General features: G+C 47.2%; 1 protein-coding gene across 2 annotated transcripts in view; it reads right to left on the reverse strand.

Annotated features, from left to right (window-relative positions):
- Window positions 1–268: 268 nt before the first annotated feature.
- Window positions 269–25,013, reverse strand: part of LOC141258359 (bifunctional protein GlmU-like) — a 222,226-nt gene continuing 197,481 nt past the window's right edge. For both annotated transcript variants that reach the window (XM_073673364.1, XM_073673365.1), the window contains 2 exons: window positions 4,223–4,405; window positions 269–1,040 (listed from right to left, as the gene is read on the reverse strand). In XM_073673364.1, the coding sequence (XP_073529465.1) occupies window positions 780–1,040; window positions 4,223–4,405 (444 nt within the window). In that variant the 3' untranslated portion in view covers window positions 269–779. The remainder of the gene's footprint in view (window positions 1,041–4,222; window positions 4,406–25,013) is intronic.

Raw genomic sequence — 25,013 nt, forward strand, 5'->3', positions numbered from 1 at the left:
ATTGGCGAACAGTTCGAGTAGAACAACGCTCATCTCTAATAGTCACTATTTGCATACATCTTAGCCCTTACAGGAGCTGCTGTATTCTTTTCTTTGTATATTATGCAGACATAGCAACTTGGACCTGTTCACACTTGCTTTATTCTGTTTGGGGGTGCCAGACAGATTTTTGTTTGTAGATAGATACTGTAGATGATAAATAGATAAAATGTGGATATTTCTATTATTGTTTTATTATTTTGGAATAACTGAAAATGACTTCCATATATATTGTCCAAGAACAATTTATTTAAGAAGTATATGTAAGAGTGAACATTACTGTGCAACTAACTGCTTCTCTACATCTACATAACACATAGCCATTTCTCTGCGCTAGCTTGAGCTGCCCCTCCCAATTAGTGTTACAGGAGCCCTGTAAAGAAGAGCAAACAGTACATTCATTAGCCCCCGGAGCTATTGTCACTGTCCTATACCCTCTATGGGCCAATCAGTCTCGTAAAATCCCTGCAGAACATTTTAGCGAAAGCTGACGAGAGAAGAAAAATCCCTGAACATTAAATGCAACTCATGCTGATAAATAGCAGAAATTAATGACTAGACATTTATAGAATTTGCTAGGATGATTCTGTTGTGTGTATTTCATACATGACTGATTATGGTGTGCGTGATCAAATGACTGCAATCAATACAATAATGCAAAGAGCAACGTAAAGACATGCTCCCAAGCAAATTTATCTCATTCTCTTGTTTTCAACTAAAAATGTCACGTAATTTAGAAGCTAGACAGAGGTAGTATTTTCTGAACAAGGACTAATGACGAGCTCTGGGAAGCCTGTGTGTTCATCCATCTCCCGAGTGAATTGAAGGTCATTGAGCTCTCCAATCACTATTTCAGCAGTAGTGAAGACTTCTAGATCCCCCATAGCATGACCACCAATGGTCTTCCCATCCTTGTCAGACAGAGAGATGTGGAGGTGGGCTGCTTCATTCATGGTTCCCACTAAAGAAACTATTTCAAATCTTTCCTTTAAATGTATGATCTGAAAGACAGAATTAATTGGGGTTTAAACTTGGGGTTTAAATCGAATTCTGTATGAGCAGAAATCTAGTTAGTGTACGAAAAATAATTCAGTCAAATACATTGTCAAAAGAAATCACATACTCAATGGTGTCATAAATAGAAGGAAGAAAGCTATTTTTCCCCAAAATAGGGTTGATGTGATGTAAAAATCTCCATCATTCAACGATCTTGGGTAAGGTGTTTTCTCTGCTTGTCTCCTCTGGATCATGGTATTATCAGCACCTGCACAGTTATGTGGAAATCCACTCCATCCATCCTGTGTATAGAGGGTATATAGACAAGTCCTGGAGTACCACAATGTCATGGAGATTGACAATGTAGCAAGTCGATTGGAAATTATTTACTTATATTTAACATTTTTTATTGTGGTTTTTATATTGTTTGCCGATTAATGGTTCAATTGTTTGACTTTACACTACGAAAAGATCAAAAAAAAAAATTTGTACAAATGTTCATTCGAGTGATTACTGCGCAATATAAAAGGCCCATAGTTAAACAGCTGAATCCGTTAATACCTAGCAAAGGGTATATACATTTATACAGACGATGGTGCTTTGCTAACTCATGACTCAAGCACCATAGAATAAAGGATATGATCACCATAGATATTTGGAAAGTTGTTTAAAGGAAATCTGTCACCACATTTGACCTATCTAAACTATTAATATGGGCATACAAGTTATAAAATGCTGAATAAAGTCATCCCTGTATGCCTCATATCAGATGTCTTGTTGAGAAGTCATCTTTTATCATTTTATATAAATGATCTCTTTCAGGCTCCGGAGGCGAATACTGTATGGTAGATAACTCTGCCTCCAGAGAGAGATTGTTTTACATGAAGGGGGAGTTACCAGTGTGAGACAAGTAACTAACACAGAACAGGAGAAATGGACTTTGTCTTCTTGCAAACACATTTATTTCTTCTCTCTCAGCTCTTCTGTATTGCAACAATATTGTAACCCTGTCTGTCTGTGAGATGGAAACTGAAGCTGAGAGGAACCTGCAGATGTGTCAGGTATAATCACACACAGCTCTGCATTGAGATCAGGAGAGAAGAGAGCGGCCATTACATATCACACTGGTAACGCACCCTTCATGTAAAATAAGCTGTGGAGGCAGAGTTATCTTCCAGGCAGTGTCCTCCCCATAGCCTGGAAGAGGTCATTTATATAAAGTAATAAAAGATGATTTATCAATGATAAGGCATCTGATAAGAAACATACAGGTAGGACTTTTCACAGCAGCCTATAGTCTGTATGCCGATGTTAATAGTTTAGATAAGTTAACTCTATTTAAAGGAGTTGTATGAATTCTTGTCCATGGACAGTGTCAGGTATTGCAAATTAGATACAATATGTCTGATCTTTTCTTCTGTTACATTGTGCTCTTACTCTATTATTCCCATTGAAATGTAAAAATAGATTGAAAACTAGGTATTACCATTCTTTTTGTCAAAGGGGTGTGTCTCGAGATGTCCAATCATTGCTGACAGTGTCAAGCTTTCTGGGGATACATGCTTTTGACAAGAGGAATGGTGGTTACTAGTCAAAATTCTAATTCACCTGTTCGCGTGATTTTTCCTAGAAAATTTGACTCACAGAGAAGTTATTCTCTGCAAATTCAAAGTCTTTTGTTATGCTCCGGGGTTTCTGCAGACTCCACAGCATAATAAATATAATATGTAAAAATAAAAAAAAACTTATTCTCATCTCTCAGGCCCCTCAGCTCCTCTCCACAACCCATCCGGGCCTCATAACATCTTCAGATTCCCTGGTCAGCCAAGCTGAAATCCCCAGGCCTCTCATATCTGCAAAGTTCACCATGACTCTTGCTGGCACATGTTCAGAGTCCTCCCGAACCTATCAAACCCAAAAGTCCTGGAGTACCATGAGAGGCCCAGGGATTTCAGCATGGTCGACGGTGATCCAAAGATTTTATGAGGACCAGACGAGTGGTGGTGCGGAGCTGAGGGGCCGAAGAGGTGGGTGGTGAGGAGTGTATAAGGATTTTTTTTATTTTTAACATTCTGATGGCCTTTCATGGTTCAGAAAAATGGTGGCCAGCAACTTCCATCTTGCTGAATCTGTGCAGAAGCGAATCCACAATTTGGCGAATGTGGATTTTTCTAAAATTCAAGTAGAATTCAATTTCACTCCAAATTTATTCACTCATCTCTAATAGATTCGCCCAGTTATCAAGTAATTTACACATTTCCATTAGGAAAACTGGAAGAGCAGCACCACACAGAGTTCTAAGAAAAGATCTCCAGCATTATTTCATATGGAATTTAAGTTTTTACTAAAATAGACATGTCGGAAGAGATGCATGGCTTGACTTCCACTGAATCATTGAATTCTTATTAGATTCCAAATTATCTCTTGTAGATTTGATTTTTAAACTGAAGGAACGGGTAATCTTGACTGCCCAGGAGATGCCTTTTTGCTATTTGGGGAGCGCCACTCTTTAACAGAACATTGGGTTAGTGTGACCAGGGTATTAAAGGAGGGATTGGGTTTAAGTCGATTATATAAAAGCCATATGCGATGTGCAATGATTAGGACTTTTCCTCTTTTACATTAACATAACTTGCCAGCTATGGTCTTTAACATGGTGCCAATCATTAAATAGGCGAATATATGCCAGAATCATAAATGTATGGGTTGTTTATCCTTTCATATTCTTCATATGACAACCCCATTCCAGGGAAACATTACGGAAATAAAATACATGAAGATGGCTGTCTTATCTTCCGGGGTCATGTTATTATTATGCTATACAGCAGTCAGAGTTTCGAAGGCGAATGTATGCATGGTAATTGAGGCAGTGCTAGGAGAGGTATCTCCTCTGTGACATAAGAAATATCCTACATATTTTACCATTTTAGCATTGCCAATGTGTTTAATTAAAGATTATATCAAATTAAAGATGACAGGATACCTTCAGGGGAAATGCATCTCATTCTCTGCATTTCTTGAGAACGACAGAGCGAACAGATTTTGACAACAGCTTGTAGTTTGGCACCTAAGCCTTATAATTACATAATTAGGAACAGTACACTTCTCTTGAAACACTCCATGGCCATCTTGCTATATCTATGCATGACTTAAACTGAGCCAGTACATCATTGGACCTGTCAGGTACCTCATTGGTATTCAGCGCATCTGCGTTCGCCAGCCTAAGTGTTGCTTTGGTGACGCTGCCCACACAAGTAATAATAAACGGCGCTCTTAGATTCTTCTCCTGTACAAATTTAAACAATGATGTGACTATTTCTTCTCCTGGTCCCAATCGCAGGGCATAAACTGTGAGAGAGCTCGGTCCTTCCTGAGAGAGAGGAAGAAAAAAAAATAGATAATTGTTTCTGTGTTTCACAGAAGATGGCTTTAACATGGGCAAATCACAGCAGCTAATTACATTATTCCACCAGCACAGTGTGAAACTCGGTCAATGACACATATTGCTTTTACGTAAAAAGTATTATTTACAGAATCATATAGTAAAATAGTTCAGGTTTTGATTAACCTAGACTATACAAATAAATAAGTGAACAACCTAAATCGGATAATTCTTGGCCATAAGCCCTTTTAGGGCAAGTCAACTTTAAAGAATAGGGTCACCTGCTCAGGACTCTTCTCCATGAGCCAATGCAGAAAGTAACTGACAGATAGTTGCTTTTATTCTGGCCAACTTGAGTTATTCATGTAGTTATTCATGTATACGTCTGCACAGTGTATCACACAAGTGTGTCAGACAAGTGTGATGCATGAATTAGACCTGAATTGAACCTGAAGGGAACTGAGGGAAACTAGATACCCAGGCAAAGTAAACAATGTTTCTGTTTGCTTTCACTCTCTCCCCTACAGTCCTCCGCTTCCTACTTAACCCCCTAATCCCTACACCTAGTAAGCAACTGGTTATCTCACCCTCCATCCTCCCCATTCATCTCACCTCCTCCTCAGAACTATTCCTCAACATTCAATCCTCTGTCTCCAAACACAGACAGCCACCTCATGCCCCACCTGCTCCCACCTGCTAACACTTTCTTTGCTTCTCCTCACTGCCGGTGATATCTCTCTACACCCTGGTCCTACTACCACATCCCTACAGTCACTTCCACTTCCTATCCACAATGTATCACAAACTCTTGCAACCTTTCTAACCTTATACTCATCCGCCCAGCCCCCACTTCCCCAGTCCCACTAACAGGAGCTCTATGGAACGCTCACTCAGTCTGCAACAAATTTTCCTACATCCATGATCTGACACAGCCTTTCCAGCTGCACTTTATTACGGTGGATTCCACCTTTTCCACACCCCCTGCCCCAGCGGCAAGCGTGGTAGAAGATTAGGTATTCTTCTGTCAGATAACTGCTCCTTCACCCAAATCCCACTGCCACCCTCCATTACTCTCCCCTCTTTTGAGGTGCACTGTGTGCGCATGTACTTCCCCTCCAACCTCCAACTGGCTGTCATTTACCTTCCCCCAGGGCCAGCCACCACATTCTTCAACCACTTCAACACCTGGCTACTTCACTTCCTTTTTGCTGACATCCCCACTATCATCATGGGAGACTTCAAAATCCTCATTGACATGTCCCACTCATCTGTCTCTAAGCTTCTATCTCTCACTTCCTCCTTCAGCCTCGCTCAATGGTCTTCCGCACCCACAGCGGCCACACACTGGACCTCATCTTCATCCACCTCTGTTCCCTATCTAACCTCTCTAACTCACCTCTCCCTCTTTCTGACCGCAGCCTACTTTCTTTCTCTTCCCTCTCTTCTCCAGGTCCACAATTCCCACTCAATAAACTTGCACATGTAGCACCCTGAGGATTCGGCTGCTGCAGGGGTATTGCACCTCAACCCAGAGGTGTGATATTCCACTCCCGGGTAAGGATGGAGTGTGGAACTGAGCTAGTAGGCTGCATGCACTACACACATCCCATTTCCGGGGAACAGACCGATGGTACTCCCACTAGAGAAATGTGCAGGTACGACAGTGTCTGTTCCTGGCTGGAGTGGGAGGGGGGGTGGAACATCCCAGTAGTGTAGGGGCAGATAGGGGGAGCAGCCTGGGTAAAGCTAGGAGCTCATTGGGTGCTGGTCACCTGAGCTCACACATAGAGGGAGTATATAAGGTGGGAACCATCTTAGATCAGGGTCAGTCTGTGAGACGTCGGTCAGTCAGTCTGTCTGAGAGCCTGAGAAGCAGAGCAGAGGAGAAGAGAGAGAGACCCAGAGGCGCAGAGGGGACCCCAAGAGCCCATAAGAGAGCTAATAGGGTGAAGGGTCGGCAACAGGGTACCGGATCCCAAGCTGGCAGAGACTACAGCACACCTTAGCCAGGAACCGGAGGTCGTGGGCAGGATCTGCCACGATCACCCACTAAATCCACCCGGAAGGCAGACCAAGAATAGGGTCAGGGAGCCCAGAGGAGGCTTGACCAACAAGAGGCCCGAGGGAGCCGGACTTAGGTGGATCCCTGGTGGGAACGGCCAGAAGAAGGGAGAGACAGAAAGGAGCTCAGGACCACACTCCGGAGTTGCCTGGGAGTTGACCGAGTCCAGGACCTGGTGGACGCAGCACGGCTTGGGTGGTCACTGCTGTACACAGTGACCCAAGCAACACCAGTAAGTAAAACCCTGGAACTGCATTTTATGCCTCTGAGTCTCCTTGCTGCACCTTCACAACCACCATCCTCCATGGCTGACCCCCTGAGGCTATACCCCTCCCGTTGGGGGTTATACTACCTAAGCTGCACTCACATCATCAGCCTCAGTGGACCCTGCTGCAGCGGCGGCCGTATTGACCGCAAATCAACGGGTGGCGTAGTCGACACAAAAGAACATCTAGTAACATCATAAGGACTGCCACACACTGAGTTTGACACCCTGGGAACGGACCGGGTCACAGCCACTCGGAGACTACAACCCCCATCTGATCTGGCTCCGGGTATCCCTAACAGCACTGGCCCAGGGGGCGCGTCAACTTTGGCGTAGTCGGCAGGATAACGTGCCCGCAACAACCGGGTACTGCGTGCCTGAAGAAAAGTTCACCGTTACCTCAAAAAGAAGTCTCCTGCCGGTTCCGGAGGGTCCCCGCCATCGGGCCCCATCACAGGTCATTTCCCGCCGGTTGTCCGCCATTTGCAGCTTTTTCCCGCCACGGGGAGACGATTCCCGCCATTTCCAAAGATTTCCCGCCTTGGAAGAGCGGACGCCATTATGGGCGTGCCAGAGGGTGGCAAAAGGCCACCTCCCATCGTGGGCCAGGTCGAAGAATGGCGCCAAAAGCGGAAACCGCGCCCACCAACAGAGACTGTGATGCTGGAAGTGTCCATCAGCGTAAGAGAACTGCCCCTGGAACTGACAATCACAAAGTTGCCCCGGGACCACCCTCAATGTGGGCGGAGACAGAAGAAGAGAACAAAGATGGGTGTTGCCTGGAGCGGTCTGGAGAGAGCGCACCCGGAGACAAGACGTCTGGAAGAGAGTCCAGAGAGAGCCTACCCGGAGATGGAGGGAGAGTCAGGCAGCACCGACCCAGTGGTCAGGAGCCTGTTGCAGGTCGCCACTCCAGAAGGCCTGCTGGAGATCCTAGCACAGCTCCCCCGAGACCGGGAGTGTGCACAGACCGCGTTGGAGGGCCTCGCACGGAGGATGGCCCGGGTGCAGCGGGAGACGTTGGCGGAGTGGAGCCAAGAGATGGCCCAGCAGACCGAAACCCGTCAGCGGAGCACGCCACCCGAGACGAGGAGACAGACCGCCTCTGAGGATGGCGCAGGAGGAATGAAGGCAGGAGACGGCGCCGAGAAGGGAGCTGAACGGACGGAGGCAGGTAAAGGGGACGTCTCTACCCCGAGCCGGGAAACCGCGTGCCTGCCCCAGCTCCCCGTCGCAGAGCCCGAAGTTCCCCCTGCCGTGCCCGTCGCTGCATCGTGACCGCCGCAGACTAGGCCTCAAGCAGCAACCGCGGCCGCGACCCCTGTGACGTCACACGCCTCGACCTCGAGCGTGGCCAAGCAGGAAATACCACCGGCCTGGTCGCAAGGCCTAGTACCTCCGGGCGCCGCAATACCAACAGCGCCCCCTACCTCCGCGGAGCCACCGGCCTGGCCGCAGGGCCGAGTAACCACGGGCGCCGCCGTTCTTACGGTGCCCTTTGCCTTTAGGGTGCCCCAAGCCTGGTCGCAAGGCCTGGTCGACCCGGGCGCCACTACCATCAATGCGCCCTCAACATCTAGAGTGCCGCACCTGGGTGAGGATCTGTTCGCCCAGCATACGTGCCCGGATGGGCAGCCCTTTATATGGCCACCGGAGTTTCACCATCTCCGACTCCAGAAAGAGAGACCCCTAGACGAGCCCCTGATTCCGGCTCCGAAGCCTGTAAAGAGGACCTCGCCCCCGCTGGAGGAGGCACAGTTCGAGTGGGACCCCACCGGAGAAGACCTCATGGGGTTCACTCAGGAGACTCGGGCGGCCGCAGCAGAGCGTGCAGAGTGCTGCCGGCAGCAGATCGAGGTCTTCGAGAGGGAGCGGAGAGAGAGGCGGGTCCGGGAACAGCAAGCGCAGATAAGGAGCGCGGAGCAGAAGAGCCGGACCAGGAGGAATCCCCGTGCAGCACATGGTCCCCCTTCCACCGGGACTGTGATAAAATTCAACATGCAGCCCGGATGGGGCTTTATTAGAGACCATCAGACCCCCGGCGACGTCTTTGTAACCCGCAGAGACGTAGAAAGCCATCTGCCGGAGGGACACAGAGGTCGTGACCTGTATGTAGGGGACGAGGTCACCTTCACCCGGCACAAGTGTGCCAAAGGACCCTACGCCCTCCATGTGCATCGCCTGACGGAGGAGGAGCTGCGGTGTGAGGAGGAGCAAGAGGACCCGGACGGGTCTGAAGAATCTAAAGAAGGAGCAGGAGGACGCCGTCGTTAAAGTACGGTAAAGAGACTGTACATAGTTACCCGTCAGGGAATAAGAACTGTTCTAGTTAAAATATAGTCCCCGTTGGGACCAGCCAATTGAACTGAATCCCGTGTGTCCCTATTCACACTGACCGAGGACTGAGAGCGGTCATTCCTTTCCTAATACCTGGCCGAGGACTGAGAGCGGCCATATTCCCCTTGTATATAGTTGCGCTTCCTAAAGCGCCCCCTACCGGTTTTATAGGAAACTGTTTTATTCCAAGAGAGACTGTCGCACTTTACCCGGTCACAAGTTGCACCGTGACCGGAGGAACCAGAGACAGGAATGTTTACAAGAATGTTATTTATATGAAAAGTTTATTGCTGATATATATATATGATGTTTTCTATGTTTATGTTTAAAAAAAAAAAAAAAAATTGTATGTTTTGGATGTTTATATTTTACAGCCCGAGGACGTGCTGTGATTTACCAGGGGAAAATGTAGCACCCTGAGGATTCGGCTGCTGCAGGGGTATTGCACCTCAACCCAGAGGTGTGATATTCCACTCCCGGGTAAGGATGGAGTGTGGAACTGAGCTAGTAGGCTGCATGCACTACACACATCCCATTTCCGGGGAACAGACCGATGGTACTCCCACTAGAGAAATGTGCAGGTACGACAGTGTCTGTTCCTGGCTGGAGTGGGAGGGGGGGTGGAACATCCCAGTAGTGTAGGGGCAGATAGGGGGAGCAGCCTGGGTAAAGCTAGGAGCTCATTGGGTGCTGGTCACCTGAGCTCACACATAGAGGGAGTATATAAGGTGGGAACCATCTTAGATCAGGGTCAGTCTGTGAGACGTCGGTCAGTCAGTCTGTCTGAGAGCCTGAGAAGCAGAGCAGAGGAGAAGAGAGAGAGACCCAGAGGCGCAGAGGGGACCCCAAGAGCCCATAAGAGAGCTAATAGGGTGAAGGGTCGGCAACAGGGTACCGGATCCCAAGCTGGCAGAGGCTACAGCACACCTTAGCCAGGAACCGGAGGTCATGGGCAGGATCTGCCACGATCACCCACTAAATCCACCCGGAAGGCAGACCAAGAATAGGGTCAGGGAGCCCAGAGGAGGCTTGACCAACAAGAGGCCCGAGGGAGCCGGACTTAGGTGGATCCCTGGTGGGAACGGCCAGAAGAAGGGAGAGACAGAAAGGAGCTCAGGACCACACTCCGGAGTTGCCTGGGAGTTGACCGAGTCCAGGACCTGGTGGACGCAGCACGGCTTGGGTGGTCACTGCTGTACACAGTGACCCGAGCAACACCAGTAAGTAAAACCCTGGAACTGCATTTTATGCCTCTGAGTCTCCTTGCTGCACCTTCACAACCACCATCCTCCACGGCTGACCCCCTGAGGCTATACCCCTCCCGTTGGGGGTTATACTACCTAAGCTGCACTCACATCATCAGCCTCAGTGGACCCTGCTGCAGCGGCGGCCGTATTGACCGCAAATCAACGGGTGGCGTAGTCGACACAAAAGAACATCTAGTAACATCATAAGGACTGCCACACACTGAGTTTGACACCCTGGGCACGGACCGGGTCACAGCCACTCGGAGACTACAACCCCCATCTGATCCGGCTCCGGGTATCCCTAACAGCACTGGCCCAGGGGGCGCGTCACACACCCTCGCAGAAATCTCAAACACCTTGACCTACACTCACTCTCTGAATCCCTTCTCCCTCTTACAGACATTATTTCCTTACATGATGCAGATGTTCTGCTGCTTTATATAACACCACAACAGCTGCAGCTTTCAATTCTGTCGACCCCCTCACACATACCAAAGCTCGCACAATCAATAGGCAACCCTGGCACACCAACCAGAGCTGAGATGGAAAAGGTCCTACTTCAACGAACACTTCATCGTATTCAAACAGTCCCTCACTACTTTTAAGTCCACACTCACTGCAGCAAAACAAACATACTTCTCATCTATCATATCCTCCCTGTCTCACAACCCTAAACAGCTATTCAGCACATTCAATTCTCTCCTCTGTCCCCCAGCGCCTCCTCCCTCTCCTCTCATCTCACCCGAAGACTTTGTCACATTCTTCCATCAGAAGATTGACACCATCAGACAAAGCTTTTGCCTAAAGTCCCCACAGACCCTCATCATATCTACTCAACCCTCCTCTAAAAACAGCTTCTCTAGCATTATGGAAGATCAACTTTCCTCTTTACTCTCCAAATCACACCTCACCACCTGTGAACTTGAACCAATCCTATCTCATCTTATCCCTAACCTTACCACATTCTTCATCTCAACCCTAACCCAGCTTTTCAACCTGTCACTAACAACTGGTGTCTTCCCCTCATGCTTCAAACATGCCTCAATCACACCCATCCTCAAAAAGCCCTCCCTTGACCCATCCTCTCTATCACCCCATATCACGTCTCCCGTATGCCTCAAAACTACTGGAACAACACGTCCATTTTGAACTGTCCTCCCACCTCTCCTCCTGATCCCCCTTTAAGCATTTACAATCTGGCTTCAGACCGCACCATTCCGCCGAGATTGCCCTAACTAAAGTGACCAACGACCTACTAACTGCCAAATCCAAGCGACACTACTCTGTCCTCCTCCTGGACCTGTCACCTGACTTTGACACAGTAGACCATTCTCTCTTACTACAGACTCTCTCATCTCTTGGCATCACAGACTTGCCCTATCTTGGATCTCCTCAAGCTTGCTGCCTCGAGGTAACCCTGGAATCTAATCTCTCCTTCAAACCACCTATCCAAGCCCTTTCCACTTCCTGCCGACTCCAACTCTAAAATATCTCCCAGATCCGCACATTCCTTAACCACGAATCTGCAAAAACACTAGTGCATGCCCTCATCATCTCATACCTTGACTACTGCAACCTCCTGCTCTGTGGCCTCCCCTCCAATCTTTCCTAAACTCTGCGGCCCGAATAATCCATCTTTCTGCCCAGCTATTCCCAGGCCTTTCCTCTCTGTCAATGCCTTCACTGGCTCCCCATTGTTCAGAGACTCCAGTTCAAAATCCTAACCTTGGCATACAAAGCAATCCACAACATGCCTCCTCTATACATCAGTGACCTAGTCTCCCGGTACTTACCTGCACGCAACCTCCGATCCTCACAATGTCTCCTTTTCTACTGCCATCTTATCTCCTCTTCCCACAATCGCATACAAGACTTCTTTCATGGATCCCTCATACTCTGGAACTCTCTACCCTAACACATCAGACTCTCGCCTACTGTGGAAACCTTCAAGAGGAACCTGAAGACCTACCTCTTCCGACTGCTGCACTACCAGCTCTACCCTCATCCTCACCCATCCCTTGCAGATTGTGAGACCTCGCGGGCAGGGTCATCTCTCCTCCTGTACCAGTCACTGACTCATTTTTGTTGAAGATTATTGTAATTGTTTTTGCTATGTATACCCCCTTTTTCACATGTAAAGCGCCATGGAATAAATGGCGCTGTAATAATAAATAATAATAATAACGTGGATGTTCATTCATTAAAATGACCATCATATAATACTACCATTTTCCTGTAGATGCAGGGTGTAATAGTGAGGAAGGGTGTAACCTTCCCCTGGCACTGAAGTAGTTAAAATAACATGTTCCCATAGTTAGATCTCTCTGAACTGCTGTTAGGTCAAGTTAAGGGGTTAGCTTCAGTGGTACAGTCAGTAGAGTAGAGGGGAGAACGCAGTGTCTCGGTCAGGCGTGGAGTATATCTGGGGTTTAGTTTGACATATTTCCTTGTGGGGCTGTAGTACTTTTAATCGGCCACAAGATGCCACTGTCGGGCGCAGCTGTTAGTGAGAGCCTGCTACCAGAATGACAGTGAGGAATTAACTGTTGCAGGGGGCGGGGCATCCTAGGTAACGTCTGGAGAATTTTCCAGAAAGTGTCAGTTGGAGTCCTGTCAGAGTTGTGATAGAAAGCCTTACGGGCGGACAGGCAGGGAAATTGGCTGCTAGGGTAGACGGGGGCTCCCTACACTCAGACAGTGGATAAGCAGTGTAAATATCTCCTCACGCAGGAGTCGCATTAGCCGACCGGAGAAACTCAACAGAGGTATTGAGGACCCCGGGGCACTTCTAGTCTGCAGGTAGCAGAGGAAGATAGGACTCCAGGTTAAGCCGTGAGGGAGATATAGGGTCCGGATACACTGTCACTGGTGAAGAAACTTCTCTTCAGCTAGAGTTAGAGAGATGCTTCACCTAAAGAGGGCACCAGGGCTGAAGATGTTTCTAGCACCTGTATGGGAGATAAAAACCTAATCAAATAATTAAAAATCACTACCCACTCGCGCTATACAATTGCTAGAAGAAATGCAGCTGCTGGTAGTACAGCAGGTTTTGTGTGATCACCTGCCTGTGGGAATAAATGTAGTGAATGGAGCACATACTACCGCGCCCACAAACGTCAAAAATAAGTGTCTGAAAGAATCTAGAACACCAGGTTAAACATATGTCAGGAGTAATCCGGCTAATGCCATAATAGACCTACCTACAATAGTGTCAATAATAAAATGGAAAAAAAAAATCCCTGCACCTGTAATCCCCTATTGAGCTGCTATAGGGATCACAGAGACAACTGATAACACCATCCAATTAGACACTACATATGAACCAATGCAGTGGATAGCACAATGGTTAAAGTACCTGTGTAGTTTGCTTTGTCCTCCTATATTGTGCTAGGTCCTGGAATCCCCATACAATGCCTGGCGGTGAAAAAGTCTGTAATGGGAGCATCCTTCCAGAGATGCTCCTTGCCGTGAATCTTCAGCTGGCCCTCGACCCGCTGCCGCTCTGAGGCTCTCTGAGCAGTGACGTCACCCTAACTACTTCCCACCCGTGTGCGGCATCAGCTAGCGGCGTAGCTTCCGGCCGGGGCACGCCGCGGGTCGAGCGCCAGCTGAAGATTCACGGCAAGGAGCATCTCAGGGAGGACGCTCCCATTACAGACTTTTTCACCGCCAGGCATTATACGGGGTTTCCAGGACCTAGCACAATATAGGAGGACAAAGCAAACTACACAGGTACTTTAACCATTGTGCTATCCACTGCATTGGTTCATATGTAGTGTCTAATTGGATGATTTTAGAAGTTGTCTCTGTGATCCCTATAGCAGCACAATAGGGGATTGCAGGTGCAGAGATGAAAACCTGTTGGGCCTTATCCAATTTACCTGACTGTAAATACTGTATATACTCCTCTCCCTCAAGTAAAATCCCAGTTATGGTTAAGAACTTCGTATCCTCTGAATTTATTGCTGCCCTGGTCCAAGAAGAGAAATGCCTAGAGACAGCCGCGATCAGATGGTTTGAAGTAAGTGAAGAATGTCACATACCTAGCCACACATCAGAGGGAGGACACAAATAGTCTGTAGGGTGTCAAAGCGAGCAGAGGCTACAACTTTCCCACGACTACCTCGCTGGGGCACCTTACAAGGGTGTAGAAATAAAACAAGGAACCACTAGGCACTGTTGGAAAAAAAGACAACTTATGGGTAGAGGTATGGTCACTTTATTGAGGCTACATATTTCAGCACTCTACAGGTGCCTTCACCAGGCCTCTACACATGAGCTGTTTTTTTTCCAGCAGCGTCCATTGGTTCCTTTACTTTTCTTCTATACCCTGCATTAATCATAAAGGTGCATAACTGGCACAAGAAAGAGCAGCCGCTAGTCCACTCTTTACAAATTTGCAGACAGAGTTGTGCCTGTTTTTAACCCATCTCACTAAGATTAGCAGTTGTGCTTACTCTCATTCACTACATTTACCCAAAACGTCTACATTATGGAGAGACTCCTTTTTGTCTTTCTCTTAGATTCATGGGACTGTAGAGGCCTCTATATGGTAAAATCATCTGATCGTCATTGCGACACACAAAATAAAGGTATTATCAGTGATGAGACAACCTCTTTAAAAGTTGTTTCAACAAGACAGTCTCTGTCCATATAATCCATGTCAAGTTGTCCGAACTGGGAGATGCTCTGAGCAAACATCGAAATGTATCACATGGGTACTTATTCATTTAAATGACTGGCATGTAGTGAAAAATTATGCTTCTGAAATATATGTATGGCCACTACTACCCCTGATTATTTCAGTTAACTGCCTGGAGTTTTGGAAGTTAGGCACGTGGCAATCAACAGTTTACCTGATGCCTTACTTTAAATATAATCTTGTATTGCCATACGGCAACTGTCACTTTTTTGCCTAATGTGCTCTACCATTGTCATTCAGCATAGGTTGTTTTACAGTAGGATTTTATCTAGAGTCTAGCAGTAGTTTACATGTGTCTTGTTGAAAGTCTGCCACTGCTAAAGCAGCAGCACAATCATATTAGATAACTGTTGCCTTTTCCCATGTAGACTTGCCTATACTCTATGTTAAGAGCAGCTTCATTGATATACTGTACACCAACCAGTCATATCATTAAAACCAGGTGAAATGAATAACATTGATTATTTTATTACAATGGTTACTGGCAACGGGTGAGTTAATCTGTTGGAAGCACAAAAGTGAGAAGTCATAAGAGTCTGATTGACCTTGAAGGCCAAGTAGTGATGTCTAAAGACAGGGTCAGAGCATCCAAAGAACAGCAAATCCTTGTGGGCTGTACCTGGTGTGCAGTGGTTAGCACAGTACTGTGTGTGTATGTAATAGTGGGGAAGGACGCAGCCTTCCTTTGGCACTGAAGTAGTTAAAGAAAATGTTCCTGTAGTTAGACCTCTCTGAACTGTTGGTAGGCCAAGCTATGGGGTTAGCTTCAGTGGTCCAGTCAGTAGAGTAGAGGGGGAACTTAGTGCCCTGATCAAGCCTTGAGTGTTATAGAGCTTGTTCCTGGCATAATTCCTTGTGGGCTGCAGTACCTGTAACCAGCCACAAGATGCCACTGTCCTGGGTGCAGATGTCAGGTTGAGTCTGCTAGCAGTGTTACAGACAGTGATGGGGTTAATGCTGTGTGATGGCAGCCCACAGAGGGTGGGCACATTAGGATAATCCCTGCCTGGTTTCCAGGAGCAGGAAGTGATGAGTAGTAAGAGATAGGACAGTGAACTGTACGGGCAGCCTGACTATATGGTGGTTGCTAGGGTAGATGGGAGCTCCATACCCTCAGACAGTGGGATCACCACTGTAAAAGTTCCCTACGCAAGAGTTCTGTCAGCCGGCCAGAGAAACTCAACAGAGGTATTGAGGACCCAGGGCACTTCTAGTCTGCAGGAAGCAGAAGAAGATAAATAGGACTCCAGGCTAAGACGTTGGGGAGATACTGGATCCGGAACACTGTTGGTATTGCAGAAGAGTCTGTTGGGCCAGAGATTATAGTCACAGAGATGCTTCACTTAAAGAGGGAACCAGGGCTGAAGATGTTGCCAGCTCCTGTGAGGGAGATAATAACCTGTCGGGCCTTATCCATTATATCTGCCTGAAAATACTGTACATATTCCTCTTCCCCAAGTAAAGTCCAAGTTATGGTTAAGAATCTCGTGTTCTCTGAATTTATTGCTGCCCTGGTCCCAAAAGAGAAATGCCTGGAGACAGCTGCGATCGGATGGTTTGAAGTAAGTGGAGAGCCCCACATACACAGTCACACATCAGAGGGAGGACACGAATTGTCTATAGGGTGCCAGAGCGAGAGGGGGCTACAGCTCGCCCACGACTACCTCGCTGGGGCACCTTACATGTATATATATATATATATATATATATATGTGTATATACACTGCTCAAAAAAATAAAGGGAACACTCAAATAACACATCCTAGATCTGAATGAATAAAATATTCTCATTGAATTCCTTTTTCTTTACAAATTTGAATGTGCTGACAACAAAATCACACAAAAATCATCAGTGGAAATCAGATTTATTAACCAATGGAGGCCTGGTTTGGAGTCACCCTCAAAATTAAAGTGGAAAAACACACTACAGGCTGATCCAGCTTTGATGTAATGTCCTTAAAACAAGTCAAAATGAGGCTCAGTATTGTGTGTGGCCTCCACGTGCCTGTATGACCTCCCTACAATGCCTGAGCATGCTCCTGATGAGGTTGCAGATGGTCTCCTGTGGGATCTCCTCCCAGACCTGGACTAAAGCATCTGCCAACTCCTGGACAGTCTGTGTTGCAACATGACGTTGGTGGACGGAGTGAGACATGATGTCCCAGATGTGCTCAATCGGATTCAGGTCTGGGGAATGGGCGGAAGATGCGAGATGTGCAGCATCTGAAACAATGGATACTGGAAGCCTGTGCTAGCATTTCTTCTGTGGTGTTGCTATCAGTGTGTCAAGAGTGGGAGAAGAGGGTTGAATTGACAATCCAACACAATGGGCAGCACTTTAAACACATTTTATAAGTAGTCATAAACTTGTAAATAACTCATGAAAGAATAAAGTTACGTTAAAACCAAGCACACCATTGTTTTTCTTATGAAATTCTCAATAAGTTTGATGTGTCACATGAGCCTCTTCCAATTGAAAAAAGTAAAGTTGTATCCAAAATGGCCAACTTCAAAATGGTCACCACCCATCGGGAAAAGTTTTACCCCTCCCATATACTAATGTGACACAAACAGGAAGTTGATATCACCAACCATTCCCATTTTATTTAGGTGTATCCCTATAAATGGCCCACCCTGTGTGTGTATATATATATATATATATATATATATATATATATATATATATATATATACACAGAACAGACCAAAAGTTTGGACACACCTTCTCATTTAAAGATTTTTCTGTATTTTCATTACTATGAAAATTGTACATTCACACTGAAGGCATCAAAACTATGAATTAACACATGTGGAATTATATACTTAACAAAAACGTGTAAAACAGCTGAAAATATGTCTTATATTCTAGGTTCTTCAAAGTAGCCACCTTTTGCTTTGATGACTGCTTTGCACACTCTTGGCATTCTCTTGATGAGCTTCAAGAGGTAGTCACCGGAAATGGTCTTCCAACAATCTTGAAGGAGTTCCCAGAGATGCTTAGCACTTGTTGGCCCTTTTGCCTTCACTCTGCGGTCCAGCTCACGCCAAACAATCTCGATTGGGTTCAGGTCTGGTGACTGTGGAGGCCAAGCCATCTGGCGTAGCACCCCATCACTCTCCTTCTTGGTCAAATAGCCCTTACACAGCCTGGAGGTGTGTTTGGGGTCATTGTCCAGTTGAAAAATAAATGATGGTCCAACTAAACGCAAACCTTGATGGAATAGAATGCCGCTGCAAGATGCTGTGGTAGCCATGCTGGTTCAGTATGCCTTCAATTTTGAATAAATCCCCAACAGTGTCAACAGCAAAGCACCCCCACACCATCACACCTCCTCCTACATGCTTCACGGTGGGAACCAGGTATGTAGAGTCCATCCGTTCACCTTTTCTGCTTCGCACAAAGACAAGGTGGTTGGAACCAAAGATCTCAAATTTGGACTCATCAGACCAAAGCACAGATTTCCACTGGTCTAATGTCCATTACCTTGTGTTCTTTAGCCCAAACAAGTCTCTTCTGCTTGTTGCCTGTCCTTAGCAGTGGTTTCCTAGCAGCTATTTTACCATGAAGGCCTGCTGCACAAAGTCTCCTCTTAACAGTTGTTGTAGAGATGTGTCTGCTGCTAGAACTCTGGGTGGCATTGACCTGGTCTCTAATCTGAGCTGCTGTTAACCTGCGATTTCTGAGGCTGGTGACTCGGATAAACTTATCTTTAGAAGCAGAGGAGACTCTTGGTCTTCCTTTCCTAGGGCGGTCCTCATGTGAACCAGTTTCTTTGTAGCGCTTGATGGTTTTTGCAACTGCACTTGGGGACACTTTTAAAGTTTGCCCAATTTTTCGCACTGACTGACCTTCATTTCTTAAAATAATGATGGCCACTCGTTTTTCTTTACTTAGCTGCTTTTTTCTTGCCATAATACAAATTCTAACAGTCTATTCAGTAGGACTATCAGCTGTGCATCTACCTGACTTCTGCACAACACAACTGATGGTCCCAACCCCATTTATAAGGCAAGAAATCCCACTTATTAAACCTGACAGGCACACCTGTGAAGTGAAAACCATTTCCGGTGACTACCTCTTGAAGCTCATCAAGAGAATGCCAAGAGTGTGCAAAGCAGTCATCAAAGCAAAAGGTGGCTACTTTGAAGAACCTAGAATATAAGACATATTTTCAGTTGTTTCACACTTTTTTGTTAAGTATATAATTCCACATGTGTTAATTCATAGTTTTGATGCCTTCAGTGTGAATGTACAATTTTCATAGTCATGAAAATACAGAAAAATCTTTAAATGAGAAGGTGTGTCCAAACTTTTGATCTGTACTGTATATATATACATACAGTATATATATACAGTATATATATATATATATATATATATAAATATATATATATATATATATATATATATATATATATACAGTGGCGAACAAAAGTTTTGCATTTTTTTTAAAAAATGTGATTACATCTGTCTGGTTATTGAGTTGCCATTTTCCTAATGATTTTAGTAAACTGGAAGCAAACGGTTGTCAGCTATAAGGACGAAAATTCTGTTTGACATTGTTTTATCACTTTGTTAGTTTTCAACATTTGCTGGGCTAAATGTTTTGCTTATTTTGTCATGGGTAGTCGAATTTTGCCTATTTTTTTCCCTTTTATGTGTGTGCTTTTAGGTTAAAACATGGCAAAGACAAAGCCAAGTTTATTACCAGATGTCGGGAAGCTTATTATTCTGAGAGTGAAGTCAGGCAAAAGCCAAAAAGAGGCAGCTATGGAATTCACCTGTTCTCAGAGTCAAGTGTCACGTATATTAAAGAAAGAAAAAGAAGATTATGGAACAGCCGACAAACCTAGAAGTGGACGACCATGGAAAACTTCCTCCAGAGTTGATCACTTTATTAAGAAAAAGTCAGTATCTGATGTCCATAAAAGTGCTGTACAATGATCCCAAGCACACCGCCAGGGCAACGAAGGAGTGGCTTCTTAAGAAACATTTCAAGATCCTGGAGTGGCCTAGCCAGTCTCCAGATCTAAAAAACCTTTGGAGGGAGTTGAAAGTCCGTGTTGCCCAGTGACAGCCCCAAAATATTACTGATCTAGAGGAGATCTGCATGGAGGAATGGGCCAACATACCAGCAACAGTGTGTGCCAACCTTGTGAAGAATTACAGAAAACGTTTGACCTCTGTCATTGCCAACTAAGGATATATAACAAAGTATTGAGAAGAACTTTTGTAGGCGACCAAATACTTATTTTCCACCAATATTTGAAAAAAAAATCTTTCCAAATCAGACAATGTGATTTTCAGGATTGGTTTTCTCATTTTGTCTCTCATAGTTGAGGTCTACCTATGATGTCAATTACAGGCCTCGCTCATATTTTTAAGTGGGAGAACTTGCACAATTGGTGGCTGACTAAATACTTTTTTTCCCCACTGTTTATACAATGAAAAGCAGAAAAAGCAGAGACCAGCCCTGCCCTGAAAAGTGGTCTCTGCATTCCCTGTTTGCAGGGTAATCGTCCTATAATCCGCAGTGACAGTGCACTCTTTGGCCGCCTCTTCACTCCTAATCTGAGCCTACAAGGGAGCGTACTGTCACTGTGTATTAAAAGAATAGGGTGGGGTGGGTGCCACTCAGCCGGGGTTCCCTTGGTTCTTCTGGTATGGTATGCAGACAGGTGGGCACTGGCAGGCACAGCTGGCATGCAGACAGGTGGGCACTGGCAGGCACCTCTGGCATGCAGACAGGCGGGTACAGGCAGGTAGGAACGCAGGCAGGATAGGGACCAGTACAGGAACGGAGCCGCAGGTGCGGTAGACAAGCAGGGCAGAGCAAAACCCGCAGTTGCGGTAGACAAGCTGAGCAGAGCAAAACCCGCAGGTGCGGTAGACAAGCAGAGCAGAGCAAAACCCACAGCTGCGGTAGACAAGCAGAGCAGAGCAAAACTCGCAGGTGCGGTAGACAAGCAGAGCAGAGCAAAACCCGCAGATGCGGTAGACAAGCAGAGCAGAGCAAAACCCACAGGAGCGGTAGACAAGCAGAGCAGATCAAAACCCGCAGGTGCGGTAGACAAGCAGAGCAAAACCCGCAGGTGCGGTAGACAAGCAGAGCACAGCAAAACCCGCAGGTGCGGTAGACAAGCAGAGCAGAGCAAAACCCGCAGGTGCGGCAGACAAGCAGAGCAGAGCAAAACTCGCATGTGCAGTAGAGAAGCAGAGCAGAGTGAAACAACAGGTGTGGTGAACAAGCAGAGCAGAGCAAAGCTCACAGGTGCGGTAGACAAGCAGAGCAGAGTAAAACCACAGGGACCAGGTGCTACTCCAGGTCAGACCCTGGTCACAGCTGTTGACCCACATCGGGGAATGCAGGAACAGGCAGGTTAAACTGGCATATAGACAGGTGGGTACTGGCAGGCACGGCTGGTATTCACACAGGTGGATATTGGCAGACACGACTGGTATGCAGACAGGTGGGCACTGGCAGGCACGGCTGGCATGCAGACAGGTGATCACTGGCAGGCACCTCTGGCATGCAGACAGGCGGGTACTGGCAGGTAGGAACGCAGGCAGGACAGGGACCAGTACAGGAACGGAGCCGCAGGTGCGGTAGACAAGCAGGGCAGAGCAAAACCCGCAGTTGCGGTAGACAAGCTGAGCAGAGCAAAACCCGCAGGTGCGGTAGACAAGCAGAGCAGAGCAAAACTCGCAGGTGCGGTAGACAAGCAGAGCAGAGCAAAACCCGCAGATGCGGTAGACAAGTATAGCAGAGCAAAACCGGCAGGAGCGGTAGACAAGCAGAGCAGAGCAAAACCCGCAGGTGCGGTAGACGAGCAGAGCAAAACCCGCAGGTGCGGTAGACAAGCAGAGCACAGCAAAACCCGCAGGTGCGGTAGACAAGCAGAGCAGAGCAAAATCCGCAGGTGCGGTAGACAAGCAGAGCAGAGCAAAACCCGCATGTGCGGTAGACAAACAGAGCAGAGCGAAACCGCAGGTGTGGTGAACAAGCAGAGCAGAGCAAAACTCACAGGTGTGGTAGACAAGCAGAGCAGAGTAAAACCGCAGGTGCGGTGAACAAGCAGAGCAGAGCAAAACCGCAGGTGCGGTGAACAAGCAGAGCAGAGCGAAACCGCAGGTGCAGTGAACAAGCAGAGCAGAGCGAAAGCGCAGATGCGGTAGCCAAGCAGAGCAGAGCGAAAGCACAGATGCGGTGGGCAAGCAGAACAGAAGGTGCAGGCAGACAGGACAGGGCTCTGTTTACATGGAACAGACTGGAAAATACAGGAAGATAGTTAGAACACGAGAGGTAGATACGGAGGCAGGGAAACGGGACAAGCAGAACCAAATACACACAAGGTACTTACTATGAACTAGCGAGTGGACACAAAACTCACAAACAGAAGTACAGAGAGAATGAGTTGGAGTTAAGTGCAGTTTCAGACACTGCAGGAAAAGGGAAGATATGGACATAGAGACAAACGAGTAACGGGCTAGGACACTGTTCAGACAGGAACTGACCCAGGAACAAGATACAGGAACGAGCCTGGGAACTCAGCCCCCAGGGTGGCGGAACAGACTGGAAGTCACAGATACAGGTAACAGGCCTGGGTATACAGCCCCTAGAGTGGTGGAAACAGACAAGATACTGGACAGGACCCGGCAACTCAGTTGCACAGAACACACTGAATGAAAGTGCTGCTCAGGCACCTCCTACTGGGTGGAGGAGGTTTAAGTATCCAGTGAATCACAGCAATAGGCTGGGGACGCATCAGGACTGTGCACACAGTAACTATAAGAAATAGGCAGTAACCGCGCCACCCGCCCTAAGCAATCAGACAAGAGACATGCACACAGCAGGTACTGGAGCAAAGTGTGCAGCCTGGACTGATAGGTAAGATAGCGGTCTTGCATGGTGGGAGGTGGTAAGCCATGCTAGCACGCTGCCAGGAATGTAACCGTACCCCCCCCCTTTACGCCCCCTCTTCTTCAAGCCTGCAAGGATTTTCTACAGAGAATTTGGAGACCGATCCTTCTCTTCAAGAAGATTACCTCTTCTGTCCACTAGAGGGAACGAAACTGGTCTCACCATCTTGGTGACTAGGATGCTTCCTCCCATTGAGCCATCCTCAGCAACAGATGAAGTGAGTGAAGTACCAGGAACAAGACACAGGAAAGTCTCTCTCCATTTGTTAATATCGGGTAGCAAGCCAAAGGATTCACGGGACAACTGGAGATCCTCCACTGGGTTGGAGGGGTGCAGAGACTCGGGGGTAATCACCGCCTTGATGTACACTTTGGCAAGCTTACTGGATGAAGTGGGCGAAGTACCAGGTACAGGGTGCAGAAAAGTCTCTTTCCATTTGTTATCAGGTAGCATCCCGGAGGATTCAGGAGGTAACTGGAGGTCCTCCGCCTGGTTGGAGGGGTGCAGAGACTTGGAGGTGGCCACCGCCTTGATCGACTTATTGCCAGATTTGCTAGAGATGGAGGATCCTTGCTTAGGGACCAACTTCAGTCTGGTTTCTGAAATGACACGTCTGCGAGGCGGGGCAGTACCTAAAGCCAGATCATTGGTACAATCGTCGAGACTGTGTGGGGACAATGCCTCCGCTTCCCTTCCTTCGGAGACTTCAGCGCACAGCGAGTCAGCGACTAGCAGATCTGGTGAAGAAGAAGAAGACACTGCTGACGGTCCTGAAGATATGGGGACTGGACACCCCTTGTACCTCAGCAGTCCCCCAGGAAACAACATGCAGGATCTCCAGACCTGAGCTGGCACTAGATCTCTCGGCTCTGGATGACCTGTGGGTAAACCAGACAGCTCCTGGAATGTGAACTTCTTCAGGTGTAATGCTCCAATCTGGAGCTTAATTTCTACAGACATATTTTGACTGTTTCTAAGTAGGGCTCGTCCTTCCGCTGACAATGCCCAAACCGGATTCTGGAGTTGTCGGACGGGAATCAGACACCGACTCTTCAAGGCTTTACGCCCGAAACTTCCGGTTAATCCGAGGCCTTCACTTGCCACGGAGACAGTCACGGTCATCTGTGGAGAGGAAACACTAACGCCAAGGGCAGCCTCTCCTACAGGCCTAATGTCTTGGGATTCTCCAACCTTCACTGGACAGAGACCGTCAGGGTGTCCCAAACAACCGCAGCAGGACCGCAATCTGATTTTGTGACTGAGTTCCGGCCTCTGCTTTGCCTGACGAACATGGTCATCCTTCATGGATTCTGTGCGGGTAGCTGCCTCAACAGGCTGGGGAACAGGAGGTCTTTGGGAGGACAGAACCTGGCGTGACGGTTTGCCTCTACGCCTTGCACATCTGGACTGCCTCTTGAGGTTGGGAAGAGAAGTATTCTGTGGAGCATTGTCATCCTGTGTCGATTCTGTGTGGGCAGCAGTCTCTTCAGGCTGGAGAGCTGGTGGGCTACTTACACGCATCACCTATCGGGACTGCTCCAGGATGTTGGGAAGGGAAGCTTTAGCAGAAGCCTTAGGGTTAGGGTCATCAAAGACCATTAGAAATGCCACCAGGAAGGCCTGCAGGTCAGAGACGATAGGATCCCATGCTTCCCATAGGGGGGTGATCCAATTCAAGGCATCACCCGCTAAGTAGGACATCATGAATGCTACTTTAACCCGATCAGTGGGAAAATAGTAAGCATAGAATTTGAAATGCAGCATACATTGCTCCACAAATGCACGGTTTTGTTTTGGATCCCCATAGTACCGTGGTGGATCCGGAGGAACGAGAGCTAATAGCTCTATTTGGGCTGGTGCGTAAATCGCCTGGACCTCAGCTTGAGAAAAATTTTTTCCATGGTGCACGTATTCGCCAGACAAGAATTCAAATGTCTCCGAGAGCGAAGGGCCGTGGGGCTCAACGGGGACCATGGCCTGAGCAAACTGTTACACACACGCCCGGACTGACTGGCGTGAGCATGATTAGTGATCCCACTGGACCATGAACCGAGGAGTGCC

The sequence above is a fragment of the Phyllobates terribilis genome, unplaced genomic scaffold, assembly GCF_046119375.1.
Source record: "Phyllobates terribilis strain yellow unplaced genomic scaffold, ASM4611937v1 Scaffold_3__8_contigs__length_932513732, whole genome shotgun sequence".
Lineage (NCBI taxonomy): Eukaryota > Metazoa > Chordata > Amphibia > Anura > Dendrobatidae > Phyllobates > Phyllobates terribilis.